This window comes from Triticum aestivum, chromosome 4D (assembly GCF_018294505.1).
Source record: "Triticum aestivum cultivar Chinese Spring chromosome 4D, IWGSC CS RefSeq v2.1, whole genome shotgun sequence".
Taxonomy (NCBI): Eukaryota; Viridiplantae; Streptophyta; class Magnoliopsida; order Poales; family Poaceae; genus Triticum; species Triticum aestivum.
The window spans coordinates 425,552,257-425,570,870 of NC_057805.1; the positions used below are offsets into that span (position 1 = coordinate 425,552,257).

Consider the following 18,614-nt stretch of genomic DNA (forward strand, 5'->3'; position numbering starts at 1 on the left):
CCTTGCGGGACAGGCCAGGCAGGGCCGCGAGACGGAGCGGCCTCTCGGGGCAGGGTTGTGCGGCGGCAGTGGCGGCCGGCCTAGTGGGGTGAGGCTACGCGTCAGGGACGGCGGCAGCGATCTCGCGGCAGAGGAGGCGGTCGGCCTCGCGGGGCAGGGTTGTGCGGCAGGTGCAATGGCGTTCTGGCGGCGGCGGCCAGCCTCCGCGACAATGGCGTTCGTGGCGCAGCCTCGCGGGGGCATCATGACGATGTTCCAATGGTGGCGAGGTGACCTTCCGCCGGCAGGGAGGCGACGTTTCCCGTCATTCTGCTCGTGAAATTTCAGGCGGTTATCCGCCCGCCAAAATTATACGGGATGGCCATCTTCCCTTAAAATTACAAGACAGAGGGGGTGTTTTTACGAGATCCCTTAAAAATTCGGGTTTACCGAAGCTTTTTTTGCCCAACTCCCCGTAATTGGTAGGTTTTTTGGATACACGAGCTATTGGAGTTGCTCTAAACATGTGGGTTTTTTTTTTCTTTTGAGGATTTCCTAAGTTCAAGCTTGGTCACTCTTTGTTACCCGGAATTGACATACTTTACCCCCGGCAAAATAGTGCCCATTCTGACCATCCTGAATTTTGGAAACACTATATTAGTCCTATGTGGGACACGTACAAAGGGCATGTGTCTGGTTTGTTGATGTACCAAAATGGAGTCACATGGGGATTTATGTCGGGGATAATTCTTGCCAAAATACAAAGTTAAGGGTATATATCCTGTCCAAGATTAAACTTCAAGGCCGGGTAAAATAAAAGGGCGTATCTAATATTGAAAACTCCCTGACAAAGTGGGGTCAGTGAAAGGAAATTTCTAAACAGTCATATACCCATGCATAAGTTCTAAACAAGGAGGCTGGTTCAAACCCGGGACCTCCAGGCCACAAGTGGAGAGACTCTACCACTGCGCCAAGCCGGGTGGGTAAAATGCGTAAAAAATTGTTTTTGGAGATGAAAAGTGGAGTAAACTCTATTTAGAAATATTCACCAAATATACCCCAAAAAATATATATGGAAAAATGATTCCATGAACAGCTAAAACGAGGATTCTAATTTTTCCTGACTTTGGTCACATGGATCATTGCAGTCACTGGCATGTTCTTCTCCACCATGGACACAACATTGTCAACTTGTCGAATACCTTGGTCTTCATGATCATCCCTGTCATCGTACTGGATTTGTACTAGGCTGAGACTGGAGGTCATAAATCCCATCTCCAAAATGTTGGAAGCTGAACTAGATGGAACGTTTTGGCACTACACGCAGGAGCAAAACAAATAAATTTGGAGGTAAGGTCCTTCAGTTAGAAAAATCAAGTGAAGTTACATGTAGTTACCTCACAGTTCTTCAGAGTAAGTTTCTCGAGGGCAGGCGTATAATGCAGGAAACTACACAACGTCTGAATGTTGTCACCAATATCACATTTATCAAGGACCAAGGTTCTTAGATTGCGGAACATTGGTAATCTATTGTGCTCCTCATCAAGTATCGCCTGCAACATAGGACATGGGGCAGAATTATCACTTCCTGGTGCCATCAGTTGAAATTGGTACTCGGCAGGCCAAGGAACACCAGGTGGAGGAGGTGGCGAAATATGTTGTGCCTACATTGCAGAGACAAGAACAGGGTTAGTTAGTGTGCACTTGCATTATGCAGTTGAATGAATGGGAATTACATACAAATGAAGCAAGCACAAGACTGAAGGAACAAACCATATCACGGAATCCTGACAGCTCCAAGCTCCTGACGTTGGATAGAGAGCCGAGAAATCTGCATAGCATCGGTACCAAGAAAATTGGGTCCTGTTGAAAAACAAAGGGATATTCTTTCGCCGGCAGAGGATTGTCCAATAAGCGGACGGATGCTTGGACAAGATCAGGCGCCTCCCGTACGGTGACAGAGAAGGCTCGAAGGCCACGGAACTGGACGGCAAGGTGCAGCGAGGCGAGCCGAGGGGCTATGACCTCGAAGTTTAAGATGGTGCCTGCCTCAATTGTGAGGTTCTTGAGCGTGTTGGACTCGATCCTTGAGAGATTGGACATGTCCGAGCTTCTGATCTCCAAGTCTTGGAGGACTCTGAGCCAGGCGAAGAGGTGCTTCTCGAAATCCTTGTGGAGAATCACGTCCTGAAGGAGCAGCTTAGTGAGGCGGTGGGTGCCTGAGGAGAAGGAAGGCAGCTTGATGCCGCGTACTTCGAGCACCGCCGGGGAGCTCTCGAGGCCACGGCTGACCCATCTGGTGTGGGCGGCGCAGATGGAAGAACGGCGGTCGTGGTGGAGCCGCCTCCACAGAGGCCGCGGCGAGGCGACGCTCACCCGCAGGGTGTGCAGCGGCGAGAAGGCGCAGGTTCTACGGCGAAGCAAGAGGTTGTCGACGAAATCGTCCAGCTTCTTGTGCCGCTCCTCCTCATCTTCCCCCTCTTGGTCCTCCCCGCCGTCGATGTCGAGGCACGGGGCGGCCAGCCAGAGGCGGCGCCACCTCGACGACAGCACGCAGGTTTGCACGACCTGCCGGGCCTCCAGGCGGGAGAGGATGGCGTGGAGCAGGCAGTCCGTCAGGTCGCTCAGCCGGTCGACGCCGGCGGCATCCATGTATTTCAGATCGGGGACGGGTCGACTGAGAAGATTACCCTAGATCCGTTCCGGCATGCGTCTTCAACTTCTTTTCTTGAAGGGGTGTACAGGGTGTGCAAAACCGAACCGAAAACCAAACCAGATTATTTTGGTTTTTTCAGGTTTCGGTTTTGGTTTCAGTTTCAGTTTTAAAATCTGAAAACCATTTGCATTTTGTTTTTTCCGGTTAGAAACCGAAAACCATTTGGTTAAACCGAATTGAAATTAAGGTTTTTTTAGTTCAAAAAATGTAATGGGCTGCTATAGTACAATACTTTCTAGCGCATTTAGTGCTTCAGTTTACGTGATTAACGTAACTGCTTATCCAATGTGCATTCTTTATCCTTTCCTCATTATGATATATATAATGTAAGAGTTATGTATTGGCTTAATAATTTACATCAACTTTGGTTAATTTGGTTATTACTGAAAGCGTAATTTGGTTATTATTAAAATCGAATTGAAAGTAAATGCTTATTACCGAAACTAAGTTGTGTCTGTGTATAAAATCGTATAAACCAAAATATGAAAAATATATAAACCATAAACCGTATAAACCAAACCGAATTAAACCGAAAAAACCAAATGCATGCACATCCTGAGGTGTATGCGTCTTCAACTAAAAGACGTTGGTCAAGGTCAACCTCACGATTAGGGCCAGATTCAGCCGGTCGCCCCACGGCCAGACCTAGCCAAATGGGTCGCCCCGGCATGACACAACTAGGGTTATATGGGCCAGACACGGCACGGACTGGCCGGGCACAACAAGTACATGGGGCGTGCCGGGCCAGCACGCATGCTGCCCTCCCTGGCCCAGGCATGGCCCCGATGTTACACGGGTTGGCACTGCGGCCTGTTTCGCACGCCAGCCCGCGTATAATTCAGCTTATTGGGTTGTTTTGGACCTATATTAAGCCTATTAGGCTATATAAAAATAAAATAAATGGTCGTGCGGTGCCAGCACTAGTGCCCCGCCTCACGGCCAGGCACGGCCCTAGGTGGGCCACATGCCGGCACGACCTGATTATAAACATTCTACCAGGCCGGCATGCTAAGACCGACCCATTTGGTTGGGTTTAGCCGCAGCTGCATGATCAGCCTTCAAAATGACCGTCAGATCTGACCAACTCTTTTCTTCAACTTCAACTTACATATGGCGCAAGGACGAGCGACCGGCACGATCGCTTTGCCGGTCGGTTGTGTAAATCGTTAGCCCCACTATTATCGCTCAAAATAAAAATAAAAATAAAACTAACCCCATGATTAGAGCAACAAACTTGAATCATGTAAAACGAGTTTAAATTACTTTGGAAGGCACGACAGAACAAATCTTGTAAAACCATACTACATATTTGAAACTTAATGTTCGCGCCATCATAGTTCACCGGAGTTTATACATTCGAACATACAAACTTAAAAACATACTAGATAAAATCTAATCTAAACTAGTTTAGGGCTTCACGTTTAGGTAGAACTCGGTCACCGACTTTGTAGAGAACGTACGCGAGGTCGTACCCCTCCTTCGCCGCGTTGAGCCACAGGTGCCTTGGTGGTGGGCCAAAGCGCGTCCCGGGCCTCATGGAAGCTCGGCGGCCACGCCTTCCAGATGCCTCTACGGGAGAGGGCGCCGTGCTCGTTGGCCTGCTTTGAGAGCCACGGCTCAACCGGAGGCTGGCTGGAGCTGGCCTTGGCGTCGTGCCGAGGGCGCTTGTGCTGTGATGAGCCACCGCGGCCCCCGCAGGCCCACACCAGTGACCTCCGCCGTACATGGATCTGCTATAAAAGTGTGTGTGCGCACGAGAATCAAGCGCCTGAGTAGGGAGGATTGGTTGCCGAAGTTGGTGGGATTGCGGTAGAGGCGGGTGGGGGAAATGCCAGACGCAAACCCTAAATCAAGCTATATTCGATAAATGTAGCGGTAGAGGGGAGAATATACGGGCCGCTTGTAAAAAAAATACGGACCGGGCCTTTGTTAACGGATCTGCTCAGGCCGAAAAAAGAGCAGATCCTATAGAAACGCCTTGAGTTATAAGGGCCGTCAAGGTTTTACAGTATCCGCTAGAGTTGCTCTAACAATCCCGGATGGAGGAATACTATACTACACTACTATGGGTGGTGTTAGCACGCACAAAATAATGCAAGATTTCATCCAAATGTACTGCCAAAACATCTCTTTCATATGGAGTATATCTCGTATACATTCATACAAGGTAACATCCAAGAGACCTACGATGATTAGGGACCATGAGTTCTGGGGCAAGGGAAACAGATTCCCATTGAGTCAACCCCTCCGACAACCTTTACCTCCAAAACACATGTAACTATTCCTGTGTATGATACCGGACATTAACAGCTCCTTACTAGCTTCAGTCTTGTACTCGTATGGTATTTGCTCCAATTGGGTTCTTCTGCAACTGGGTTCTTCTTCGGTAGTGGCCAAAAACAAAAAATCCCAAAAAGGAGGATTACCTCCTGCCTCTGTAGTAGCAGCTGGAGAAGAAGAATCCAATTGGAGCAATTCATACCAGTACAAGATTGAAGCTGTTACATCAGTAACAGATTTGGTACACCTAGGTTAGGTGCTCCCATCAGGGTTCGTCTCCATTTTCATTGTATTGTCATCACCACAAATGCTTGATCCAGCCACCTCAGAGTTGTTGGACTTACCATTCCTCAGCTTGTCAAGTGCTTGCAACCATGGTGAATCAAGAATTGCTTGAAGCTTAGACTTGTCCATCGTATTCAAATCTGCAATGCTCAAATCAAGTGAAACTTCATCACCAGTTTGTGCGGCATTCTCCACAGGGTGATCTTGTTCCTCAGTTACCTCCATAGCATCTGAAAATTTTGGCTTGTGTGTGGTGTTTACTTCACAGGGCTTCTCGGTTTGTATGTTGATATCAACAGGACAAAGTATAGTGCTACCATCCTCCTCCACTAGAAGATTGTCTGAGGATGCAGGTTTGTTCAGGTCAATACTGAACTTGTTCCCATCAGCGTCGAAATGTGGATGTTTCCTGTCCTCTGCGCCATTCACTTGGATCTCTACTCCAGAATTAGTAGGCTTGTTATTCTCTCCAAAGGAAGGGCGCACAAGCTTTCTCCTCTTCATTTTCCCACTAGTCTCCTTTCCTAAGTTGCCATCCAGCTGCGCTGTTTCGCTGCGCCTCTTGAAGTTTAAGAAGGGAGGCTCTGTGCTTTCTTTTCCTTCTACTACGCTTGGCAGGTTTAACTCAGCAAGAGGACAGGTTATGTCAATGGACTGTTCACCAACCAACTGGTTACCAGCATCATAAGTAAGTGCTCTATCATCTCCTTTTTGAGAAATAAGTGTCCTGTTCTCACTTCTAATCTCTCTTTCTTTAGAAATATGTGCACTATTCCCACTGCTCCATTGTTTTGTTCTTGTAGAAAGTGAATTAAGCATTTGACTGAGTGAAGGACCAGTAATTTCTTGAAGAGGTTGCTTCGGCGATAAGCGAGAAAACACACTGTTTTGTGAGCCAACAACTTCTTGAAGAGGTTGTTGCTTCATCGATAAGCGAGAAAACACACTGTTTTGTGAGCACTGACCAGGAACTAATGTTGTGTTACTTTCAGCTTCTATTTCACAATTTGTATGTAATTGATCTGACATGTTGGCTCCAATAACATTTCGACGATCCAGTGAACTTGAAACACTATGATAGGAGCCATGTTTCCACCAATCATTATCAAAATCTTGAGCACAATCAGCAATCGGGATGTAATCACCAAAATCATCTTTCCGTTGACCAATTGTTGATACTTCAGGAACTTCAGGGTATGCAGGAATACCTTGTTGGATTAATACTGGAGCTACTTGAGCTCTTTCCTTGCTTAAGTGCTGATGCTCAGATGTGTGTATCTCTTTGCAGTGGTGACAGTCGATATCATAGTTGTCCTTCAAGTTAGCACTGCCTTGTCGATTTGCCAGAGAAAAATTATACGAAGGGACATTTGGAGTTGAATTCACGTAGTTTCTGTCTCCGCCAGTTGATGCCTGAGTAATATGTTGAAGAGATCGCGAAGTACTGCCTACATATGACTGCTTTTCAGACGACCTAATTCTATCAGTTGGACTGGCAGTCATGCATCCAGAAGACAAGCTACTGTGCATGTAGTCATCAGGTATTGGATATGATTGATTTGTAACAAATTGATCTTGGTGATATCCATTTGTCTGAGAACAGGGAGCATATACCTGAGTTGAAATGCCATCTACTGTCGAAACATCTTGGCGACGTGAATTGTTATGATAAGGTAATATCTTTTGAACATGATGGCTGCTGTGGATGGGATCAATTTGGACTCCAACGGGTTTACTTACCAATGGCACTGACAGATTTGTTCGTGCCTCAAAATTATGTGGTGCGGTTCCACGCATCCTTGTAGGAGCAGAATAGTTTGTTCCAGCTGTTACAGTCAAAGTGTGTGATTGATCAGTAGAAATGGGAGAAATATTTGGAGTCAAACTCCTTTTGTCTGGTCTCCCTTTACAGAAGTGGCCTTCTTTCGAATGAGCACTTATGGTGTAGTTGCGAATAGGTTGCTCTACCCTCTTATTATCAAACAACTCATATAGCTGGACAACCTGTCAGTAAGAACAAGTTTGTGTGATTATAGCCATGCAATTAAAAATCATGGATTTTAACTTTTAACCAAGTTCTGTAGTAAAGCAAACCTGCTGGTAGGAAAGGTCAAAATAGAATTTATACATCGTATAGTAATTCTCTTTTATGGCATGAGAGAACTCATCTTCTGCAAGTGGTCTGCACTTCCAAATAATTTTGAATCGGACCTAGAAAAAAAACAAATGAATAATTCTTACAGTAGCACGCAAATACAATAAAGAAACAGTTCCCAGAACCCAGAACGAATTATAACGGGTATTTTATATTCAAACGACTGCCTAGTACTGTAATAAAAGCAGTTTTTTTTTCTTAACAAGAAGTTTTTCACATTTTTAACTGTGTAACTGAAAACCATGAAGTAACCATCTAAAGCAAAAAAAAGAAGTATATCAACCTGTTCGTCCGATGTCATACTTTGTTTTTGAAGAATGTTCCCAGATGGCTGAAGAAACCACTCATTTAGGGTATGTAATGACAGAAAACTTTGTGTCCATTGTGTCAATAGTCTTATTTTTTGCTGGACACCTTACATGATCTTTTGTCAGGAAATCTTAATTATTACAATTTTTTGCATGTGTACGAACGCAACTCTGAGACAACGCAAGCTATGCCAAGATATATATAGTCCTGAAGGTTCAGCTCCTAACTTTGGGGTTAACTGATCATTTGCTTTTATTCCACCCAAAAATTTGTTTGAGAAGTGCAAAAAATTGTCTAAGCCCCTCTGTCTCGTGTGATTAAAAAATCAGAAAGAGCATCTTCATAAGACTAAAAGCCTGAAACCAAACAATTAACAATTATTTGAGCAGTCATAAAATTTCCAACGACAAAGTATTATTTTTCAGAGATATTAAACTCAGAAGACCCTATATTTTGATAAATTTGAACTGAAGAGGCATATGTTTGATGCAGGTTACCTGTGCAGGATATGAGTGGACAGAAGATCTAAAAGCAGCTCTGTCAGTAATATCCAGTCCACCATCAGAGGCGGCCTCAAACACCCCGTAAAGCTTGCGTTCGTTGTAGTCAAAGAGAAAGAGAGGCATCCCTTGTTTGACATTGTCGACAAAGGGCTGATACTCTAAAGCAAGTCTGAAAACGCCTGAGACAAAGAACTGCTCCCTTGCCCTGGTGTTGCACATGAAGATCGCACCTGCCATGTCCGTGTCTTGCCTGAAGGAGAGCCTCATCCTGACATTGCAACATGAACAGGTGACATCGATCAGAAACAAATCTGTACTAAGTCATAAAATTTCGTTATAGCACATTTAGCTTGTGATGAGCAGGATTTTTCATCCATGAAACTCATAATTCAGTATTCCTCGTTATTAATGCCAAAAGATGTTTGTTGCCCAGCTAATTCTGCAGGCTAAAAACAGGCCCAATCCTTTGTTCCAGCTTATAGAATAATGTAAAAGAAAAACCTAGTAAATAAGATTGATTCGTCCTGATCAAACAAAGGGAACAGAACAAACGCGCAGGGGAATCGCATGCGTGACACGAACCAGACCAAATAGCCAGCGATCTTGCGAGATGGAACTTGTACGGTTAAACGTTGCAGTATACCAAGTCGACTGCAGACACTCGCAAACCCGTCATCCCCAACCCAAACAAACTAAAAATAGATCGGAACTGAATAGGAAAAACTAGGCAGGCGGTGACGCACTGATCGAAACTGGCTAGCCGAAAACCCTAGCCCCGAGTTGGTGAACTGACTACCGCCAGCAGATCATCCCTATCCTACCGAATCCAGTCGGGTAAGCAGAGATGCGAGGTCATGGTGAACTGGAAAGGGGAAGGACGCCATACGCGCGAAGGATCAGGCGTCGTCTCGCGCCGACGACGGGCGGGGGCGGGGCGCAGCAGGAGGACAGCCGCCCGATGACAGGTGCGGCGGCGGCGGCTGCTGCTGCTGCTTGTCGTTGATAACTAGTATAGGTTTGCGGCGGCGGCGGCGGCTGTTTTGGAGAAGGGGGAATTGGGGGAAAGGGGATGATCCGGCGCGGTGTTTATTTGGGGACGTGTTTTGATTTTGGTGGGCAGCGGGAGGCCGAAGAAGGCGCAAATCGGCCGCCGTCGCGTTCCCTTCTGTATTTGCCGGAGGTGGTTGGTTGTGCCTCCGCGTTGCCGCGTGCGTGGAATTTTCGGCAATTTTCGGCCATGCATGTTTAGTGGGAGGAGATGTTTTTCATTGACTATAAAGTGCCTATGATGATTTTGTAAAATCTTAAGATGATATGTCGGCTCAGTCTCTCGGAAATGCTCATAGAGGTAGAACGTGCGCGTGTGCATTCATATGGATGAGTGTATGCGCGTATATACGAGCCATTGCGTCTGTATTGTGTTCAAAAAAATTATATTAAAACTCATCGCCAAATGAACCAATCTGTGGTTGGATGGTTAGATGGACAGTGTTATTCCTAGCCCATCAGGATTCAAGTCCTGGTGCTCGCATTTACTCTTAATTTGTTTCAGGATATCCGGTGATAGGCGTTCAATTAGAGGAAACGTTCCCGTCGACCACGAGACGCCTACGATGACTTCGCAAAATCTTAAGATGATATGCCGGCTCAATCTCTCGGAGGTGCTCACAAAAAAAAAGGTATGCGTGTGTGCGTTCATAGGGATGAGTGTATGTGTGTATACATGAGCGCTTGTGTCTGTATTGATGTTAAAAAAACTCATCGCCAAATAAACACCACGCCGAATCGGCACGGAATTCGCCCCCCGGTACAACCGTGTTGGCGCCACCCTCGATCTCCTCATCTACAAAATGAAAGTAACCGCCGCCGCAAACCTATAGTTATGCAACCATAAGCAGCCACCGTCGCTACCACATGTGCAATTGGGCATCTGTCACACCCTTCTGCTGCATCGCGCACCACCCATGTCGATGCGAGAAGTGTAATCCGTTGCACGTTTGTCATCCTTTCCTTGCTAGTTCATCATTATATATTGCATCTTTGCTCGGTACCCGACTGGATTCCGTAGGGTAGGGATGTCTGATGGCGTTAGTTAGTTCACCAACTCGTCAGTTTTAATCAACACGTGTTGACCTATGTACTTTTTCCTATTCAATTCTGATATATTTTGTGTTTGTTTGGGTGTTGGGGATAGAGGGTTGCGAGTGTCTTTAATTGACTTGGTATACTATGGAATAGATCATTGATATGTACAAAATTCATCTTGAATGTTCCCCTTGTTTGATCAGAAAGAATAGCTCTTTATTCTTTTTGGTTTTGTTTACATTGCGATCTTAAACAAAAGATTACATCTATTATCGTTGCAGCAACAAACGTGTTTTGGCATTGGTATCAAAGATCTAATGAATTATGAGTTTAATAGATAAAAAAAGCTTGGTTATCAACACGTTGAATGTGCTATAAAAAAAATTATGATTTAGTATAGATTTGTTTTAGATCATCTCACGTGTCTATGTTGCAATGCCAGGATGAGGCTCTCCTTCAGGCAAGACTTGTCAGTCACAATCTTCATGACCAAGAGTGAGACAAGGGAGCACTGCTTTGGCTCCGGCGGTTTCAGACTTCCATTAAAGTATCAGGTATTTGTAGACAATGTTAAACAAAGGATGCCTTTGTTTCTATTGACTATAAGAGCACAAACTTTACCGGTATTTGAGGCCACCTCTGATGGTTGGCTTAATATTACTAAGAGTGTTGCTTTTATATTAGTTTGGCGCTCGTGTCCTGCACAAGTAACCTGCATCAAATATGTCTACGCGGGTTCACATTTATAAAATATAGCATCTTTTGAGTTTAATATATTTGAACAGTAACACTTAGAAGTTGGTAAATTTTATGACCGCTCAAATAATTCTTAATTGTTTGGTTTCATACTTCTAGTGCCACGGAAGAGGCTCTTTCTAAACTTTTAATCACACGCGATACATGGCCTTAGAAATTTTATTACATTTCTCAAACAATTTTTTAATTGAGTAAAAGCAAATGACCCGTTAACCCAAAAATAAAATGTTATTTATGGTACTTACCAAAGTCCACATCTGTAAGCAAAACAAAAATCGAGCCATATCAATGAGGAATTGACCTCCAATACAATCGTGCTGCCCGCTTTCGCAATCATCTTATCCTCTTCAAGGGGGGAGGAAATCACCGCTGCAGAAGAATAATTTAGTAATCAAGTCCCCGCGGCCTCATCTTCCACTCAGCGCTCTACTACTACTCTACTGTTCCCCATGTATCATCAGATCGTGCAAGGTATCACGTCACCTTTAATGAATCTGGCGTTGAGATGCATCAGATCTGGTGGTTTTTGATTCATCATGGACTGGGAAGAAGGTGGTGAGATGTTGGGGAGGAGGCATGAGCTCGGAAATAGATCCATGAACCAAAGAAAAGAGAAGATGAACGAGATGGAAATCATGGTTGATTTTTGGCGAGGAGGTCAACAGATGGAGAATGAATAGGGAGGTGGCGGCGGTGAGGGGAAGAATATGTGCTAGGGTTGGCTCAAGAGTTGATTATATAGGAGGACACAATGCATATAAACAGTTGGATCCATTTAAAATATTCATGATGTTATGCCACAAAAATGGACACCTCTAAAACTTTCTAATTTTGCGACAATGTATGTGGACTCAAAATAAAATGGGTGGGAAGGCAATCAGACGAGTATCAAGCCAGCAATCCAGAAACTGCGGCCCAAACCGACCACCCTTCCTTTATTATATGTGGACCCATGGGCACAAACCTGCCTAAACCTATTAGGTACTTCATGCGCAATACCCATGGTCAAAATTGAAGGAAATATGCCCTAGAGGCAATAATAAAGTTGTTATTTATATTTCCTTATATCATGATAAATGTTTATTATTCATGCTAGAATTGTATTAACCGGAAGCTTAGTACATGTGTGAATACATAGACAAAATAGAGTGTCCCTAGTACGCCTCTACTTGACTAGCTCGTTAATTAAAGATGGTTAAGTTTCCTGACTATAGACATGTGTTGTCATTTGATGAACAGGATCACATCATTAGAGAATGATGTGATGGACAAGACTCATCCGTTAGCTTAGCATAATGATCGTTAAGTTTTATTGCTATTGCTTTCTTCATGACTTATACATATTCCTCTGACTATGAGATTATGCAACTCTCGAATACCGGAGGAACGCCTTGTGTGCTATCAAACGTAACAACATAACTGAGTGATTATAAAGATGCTCTACAGGTGTCTCCGAAGGTGTTTGTTGGGTTGGCATAGATCAAGATTAGGATTTGTCACTCCGAGTATCGAAGAGGTATCTCTGGGCCCTCTCGGTAATGCACATCACTATAAGCCTTGCAAGCAATGTGACTAATGAGTTAGTTGCGGAATGATGCATTACGGAACGAGTAAAGAGACTTGCCGGTAACGAGATTGAACTAGGTATAGTGATACCGACGATCGAATCTCGGGCAAGTAACATACCGATGACAAAGGGAATAACGTATGTTGTTATTGCGGTTTGACCGATAAAGATCTTCGTAGAATATGTAGGAACCAATATGAGCATCCAGGTTCCGCTTTTGGTTATTGATCGGAGATGTGTTTCGGTCATGTCTACATAGTTCTCGAACCCGTAGTGTCCGCACGCTTAACGTTCGATGACGATTTATATTATGAGTTATGTGTTTTGGTGACCGAAGTTTGTTCAGAGTCCCGGGTGAGATCACCGACATGATGTGGAGTCTCGAAATGGTCGAGAGGTAAAGATTCATATATTGGAAGGTAGTATTCAGACATCGGAATGGTTTCGAGTGGTTCGGGTATTTTACCGGAGTACCAAGGGGTTACCGCAACTCCCCGGGGAAGTATTGGGCCTACATGGGCCTTAGTGGAGAGAGAGAAGGGCCGCAAGGGGTGTCCGCACGCCCCCCTCCCATGGCAGTCCGAATTGGACTAGGGGAGGGGCGGCGCCCCCCTTTCCCTCTCCCTCTCCCTCTCCTTCCTTTTCCCCTCCGGTAAGAAAGGAAAAGGGGGGGGGGAATCCTACTAGGAGTGGAGTCCTAGTAGGACTCCCCCCATGGCGCGCCTGAGGGGGACCTGGATTCAGGGGTCCTCAGGGGTCCGGTCTATTCGAGCATGGGCCGGGCTGATGGGTCGTGAAGATAGAACGGAAGATTATTCCCCGTGTTTGGATGGGACTCCTGGATGCGTGGAGGGCAAGATTGGAGTCTAGATGTATTTTTTCCTTCCTTTGTAAAGCCGCCTCTGTACCCCTCCAGTGTGTATATAAGCCGAAGGGTTTAGTCCGTAGAAGGCATCAAAATTCATATAGGCTAGACATATAGGGTTTAGCCATTACGATCTCGAGGTAGATCGACTCTTGTAACCCCTATACTCATCAAAGACAATCAAGCAGGAAGTAGGGTTTTACCTCCATTAAGAGGGCCCGAACCTGGGTAAACATCGTGTCCCCTTTGTCTCCTGTTACCTTCGATCATCAGACGCACAGTTCGGGACCCCCTACCCGAGATCGACCGGTTTTGACACCGACATTTGTGCTTTCATTGAGAGTTCCTTTGTGTCGTCGATGGAAGGATTGATGGCTCGCCTTGTCATCAATGACAACATCACCTCTGGAAGGGCCCCCACAATCACCAAACATCATCTTCGCATCAGCCTCGAACACTCTGAAAAGATGTCTTGTCCTTGAACGAGCTGCTAGATCGCATCGCCGCCCTGGGGGTCGCAACAGACTATGATCGGATTGGGCTTAAACCCGATCAGAGGGAAATCAAGTCCCCGCCTATCATCCATCTGGTAGCGGTCGTTGAGGAACAAGCTGAGAATACTTCTCCCCCTAAGTTAAGGACCAGCTATGTTCGGATTTCCGACCCCTGCGAGCCGAATACCCTTCCTCGGGAAGAGACTATATGTCCTCCGAACACAAGATCAGGCATTGAGCCCGGAAGTCCTCAGGACCCTCCCGATCTTGAACTGGTAAACTCGGAGACTCTTCAAGCTCCGGACTCAATCGTGGACCGGGACGCGGATTTCAGCCCGCCCACCCACCACAAACAATATTCCCCTAGTAATTCAGGTCCTCCAGACATATGCGACCTAATGTATGTACGGTAGCAACCTCAGGAAACGTTCCATCACTTCTGGGCCAGGTTCCTCCTTGTTAAAGACAAGATTAAAGATTGTTGCGATGACGATGCAATTTCAGTTTTCTGCTGCAACTGTACGGACGAGGGACTCCTCAATGCCCTCAACCATCACCGCATACTGCACTTTGCAGATTTGGCACACATAGTACAGAAATACCGCGCAATGGAAAGCGCTTGGAAAGCCCAGACAGCCCGGTGGGAACCGCCTGCCTTTAAGCAGCCCACCGGACGGGCAAAAAGGACGCACCCTTACGGGGCACGAGATCATCAGCCTATTGACAAGAAAACCAAGCCCTTCATGGGACATAGAACCGTCCTCGACGAATTGCTCGACAAGCCCTGTCAAATACACACGACGCCGAACACGGAACAAACGCATAGCCTTCGGGCATGTTGGGTACCCCGCAGGTGGCTAAGAGTGGTGAGGCCATCCTCACCAACACTGCCCCAGAGAGGCACTCTTCAGAGGATGACGACCTCAATGTCTTTACAGTCTTCGAGACTTTTTCTTCAAATAATTGGCGCAAAAGGGCGCTCTGCGACCTTGCCGAAGTTAACCAAGTAGCCGCAATGAATCCTTGGAACGATACGGCAATAACTTTTACCGCCGACGACGAACCAAGGGCCCGATCAGTCCGAGCACCAGCCACCTTGGTCTTAAACCCAATTGTAGATGGCTTTTGACTCACCAAAGTGCGCATGGACGGCGGCGGCAGACTGAACCTCATCTACGAAGACACGCTCAATAAAATGCAAATGGACAAGAGTCGCATCGAGCAAAGCATTACCACCTTCCGAGGCATTATCCCCAGTCGAGAAGCACGATGCTCGGGGAAAATTAAACTTGATGTAGTATTCGGCACGTCGGAGAACTACAGGTCTGAAGAGTTGCTCTTCCACATGGCACCTTTCAATAGCGGATATCACGCCCTGTTAGGGCGAGACGCCTTCACACGCTTTCAGGCCATACCCCATTACGGGTACATGAAGCTCAAAATGTCAGGGCCCAACGGAGTTATCACTATTACCAGTGATCCGGATATAACACTCCGCGCCGAAAACAAAACCGCATCCTTGGCCCTCGAGGCACTATCCGAGGCCTTCGCGGCCGAGGAGCTAACCACTCTACATTCCACAGTGGACAAAGACGATGTAATCCTCGACAAGAGGCCCAAGTCCACTTCTTTCAAGCCAGCAGACGAAATAGTCAAATTTCAAGTGCACCCGACGGATCCTAACAAGATAGCCTCCATTGGAGCACAGCTGGATCCGACGGTCGACGTCGCCTTACGAGCATTCCTGCACGAAAATCGGGACATCTTTGCCTGGCATCCTTCGGATATGCCACGAATCCCATGCAGGCTGGCCGAACATAGCCTCAACATAATAAAGGGGTTCAAACCAGTCAAACAAACGCTGCAGCGATTTTCTGAACCCAAACGACAAGCTATGGGGGAGGAGCTAGCCAAACTACTTGAAGCCGGGTTCATCAGAGAGATCAAACACCCGGACTGGCTAGCAAACCTGGTCATGGTGTCGAAGAAGGATAAATCCTGGCGCCTCTGTGTCGATTTCAAGGGCCACAATAAGGCTTACCCTAAGGACCCATTCCCGCTGCCCCGCATTGACCAAATCATTGACGCGACCGCATGACTCACTGTGTTTCCTCGACGCATACTCCGGATACCATCAAATCAAGATGAAGGAGTCCGACCAGGCCACAACGACATTCATTACCCCGTATGGGCCCTTTTGCTTCAACACTATGCCTTTCAGACTAAAAAATGCGGGCGCCACTTACCAACGCATGATTCAAACATGTCTGGAAAAGCAAATTGGCAAGACAGTGGAGGCATACGTAGATGATGTAGTCATCAAGACTAAACATGTCGAATCATTGGTGGATGATCTACGCCTCACATTCGACAACCTCCGAACATATGACATACGACTCAATCCGGAAAAATGTGTTTTCAGCGTTCCAGCCGGAAAACTACTCGGGTTCATTATTTCCAATAGAGGAATCGAAGTGAACCCAGCCAAAATCGAAGCCTTGTCACAATTGGCAACGCCAACAGACTTAAAGCAGGTCCAAAAACTAGCTGGGTGTGTGGCAGCCTTGAGCCGCTTTATCTCCAGATTAGGAGAAAAGGCGCTGCCACTTTATCGACTGCTCCAACGCACCGACCACTTTGAATGGACGGATGCGGCTACAGCCGGATTGCAAGAAATAAAAACTTTGTTAGCAAGCAACCCAATCCTTGCCGCACCAAATGCTGGCGAACCTATGTTGCTCTACATATCTGCGACTCACCAGGTGGTGAGCGCGGTACTCGTCGTCGAACGAGAGGAAGAGGGACACAAATTCCGACTCAAAAAACCGGTGTACTATGTATCGGCTGTCCTTACTGAAGGAAATATGCCCTAGAGGCAATAATAAAGTTATTATTTATTTCCTCATATCATGATAAATGTTTATTATTCATTCTAGAATTGTATTAACCGGAAAAATAATACATGTGTGAATACATAGACAAACATAATGTCACTAGTATGCCTCTACTTGACTAGCTCGTTGATCAAAGATGGTTGAGTTTTTCCTAGCCATAGACATGAGTTGTCATTTGATTAACGGGATCACCTCATAAGAAGAATGATGTGATTGACTTGACCCATCCCGTTAGCTTAGCACTTGATCGTTTAGTATATTGCTATTCCTTTCTTCATGACTTATACATGTTCCTATGACTATGAGATTATGCAACTCCCGTTTACCGGAGGAGCGCTTTATGTGCAACCAAACGTCACAACGTAACTGGGTGACTATAAAGGTGCTCTACAGGTGTCTCCGAAGGTACTTGTTGGGTTGGCGTATTTTGAGATTAGGATTTGTCACTCCGATTGTCGGAGAGGTGTCTCTGGGCCCACTTGGTAATACACATCACTATAAGCCTTGCAAGCATTGTAACTAATGAGTTAGTTGCGAGATGTTGTATTACAGAACGAGTAAAGAGACTTGCCGGTAATGAGATTGAACTAGGTATTGAGATACCCACGATCGAATCTCGGGCAAGTAACACACCGATGACAAAGGGAACAACGTATGTTGTTATGCGGTTTGACCGATAAAGATCTTCATAGAATATGTAGGAGCCAATATGAGCATCCAGGTTCCGCTATTGGTTATTGACCGGAGACATGTCTCGGTCATGTCTACATAGTTCTCGAACCCGTAGGGTCCGCACACTTAAAGTTTCGGTGACGATTGTATTATGAGTTTTTGTGTTTTGATGTACGGAAGGTAGTTCGGAGTCCCGGATGTGATCACGGACATGACGAGGAGTCTCCAAATGGTCGAGACGTAAAGATTGATATATTGGACGACTATGTTCGGACACCGGAATGGTTTCGGGGAGTTTCGGACATATACCGGAGTACCGGGGGGTTACCGGAACCCCCCGGGGAGACTAATGGGCCTATTGGGCCCTAGTGGAGAAGAGGAGGGGCGGCCAAGGGCAGCTGCGCGCCCCCTTCCCCCCAGTCCGAATTGGACAAGGAGGGGGGCGGCGCCCCCTTTCCTTTCCCCCTCTCTCTCCTTCCCTCTCCTCTCCTACTCCCACTTGGAAAGGGGGAGTCCTACTCCCGGTGGGAGTAGGACTCCTCATGGGGCGCGCCTAGGGAGGCCGGCCCCCTTCCCCTCCTCCACTCCTTTATATACGGGGAGGGGGGCACCCCTTGGAGACACAACAATTGATCTCTTGATCTCTTAGCCATGTGCGGTGCCCCCTCCACCATATTCCACCTCGATCATATCGTAGCGGTGCTTAGGCGAAGCCCTGCATCGGTAGCAACATCATCACCGTCATCACGCCGTCGTGCTGACGGAACTCACCCATGAAGCTCTGCTGGATCGGAGTTCACAGGACGTCATCGAGCTGAACGTGTGCTGAACTCGGAGGTGACATACGTTCGGTACTTGGATCGGTCGGATCGTGAAGACGTACGACTACATCAACCGCGTTGTGCTAAGGCTTCCGCTTTCGGTCTACGAGGGTATGTGGACACACTCTCCCCCTCTCGTTGCTATGCATCACCATGATCCTGTGTGTGCGTAGGAATTTTTTTGAAATTACTACGTTACCCAACAGTGGCATCCGAGCCAGGTTTTATGCATA

At 46.4% G+C, this 18,614-nt stretch overlaps 2 protein-coding genes across 2 annotated transcripts; both read right to left on the reverse strand.

Moving 5' to 3' along the window:
• Positions 1-841: 841 nt before the first annotated feature.
• LOC123100182 (MEIOTIC F-BOX protein MOF) lies at positions 842-2,900 on the reverse strand. Its single transcript, XM_044522146.1, has 3 exons — positions 1,753-2,900; positions 1,377-1,643; positions 842-1,296 (listed from the first exon to the last, which is right to left on the reverse strand). The coding sequence occupies exons 1-3, from the start codon at positions 2,629-2,631 to the stop codon at positions 1,090-1,092; spliced, it is 1,353 nt and encodes a 450-aa protein (XP_044378081.1). The 5' UTR covers positions 2,632-2,900; the 3' UTR covers positions 842-1,089.
• A 1,908-nt stretch (positions 2,901-4,808) lies between these two features.
• Positions 4,809-9,414, reverse strand: LOC123098341 (uncharacterized). The gene is made up of 4 exons (XM_044520313.1): positions 9,114-9,414; positions 8,222-8,495; positions 7,355-7,471; positions 4,809-7,264 (listed from the first exon to the last, which is right to left on the reverse strand). Exons 2-4 carry the CDS (start codon positions 8,492-8,494, stop codon positions 5,228-5,230), a joined length of 2,427 nt encoding a protein of 808 aa, XP_044376248.1. The 5' UTR covers position 8,495; positions 9,114-9,414; the 3' UTR covers positions 4,809-5,227.
• Positions 9,415-18,614: the final 9,200 nt, after the last annotated feature.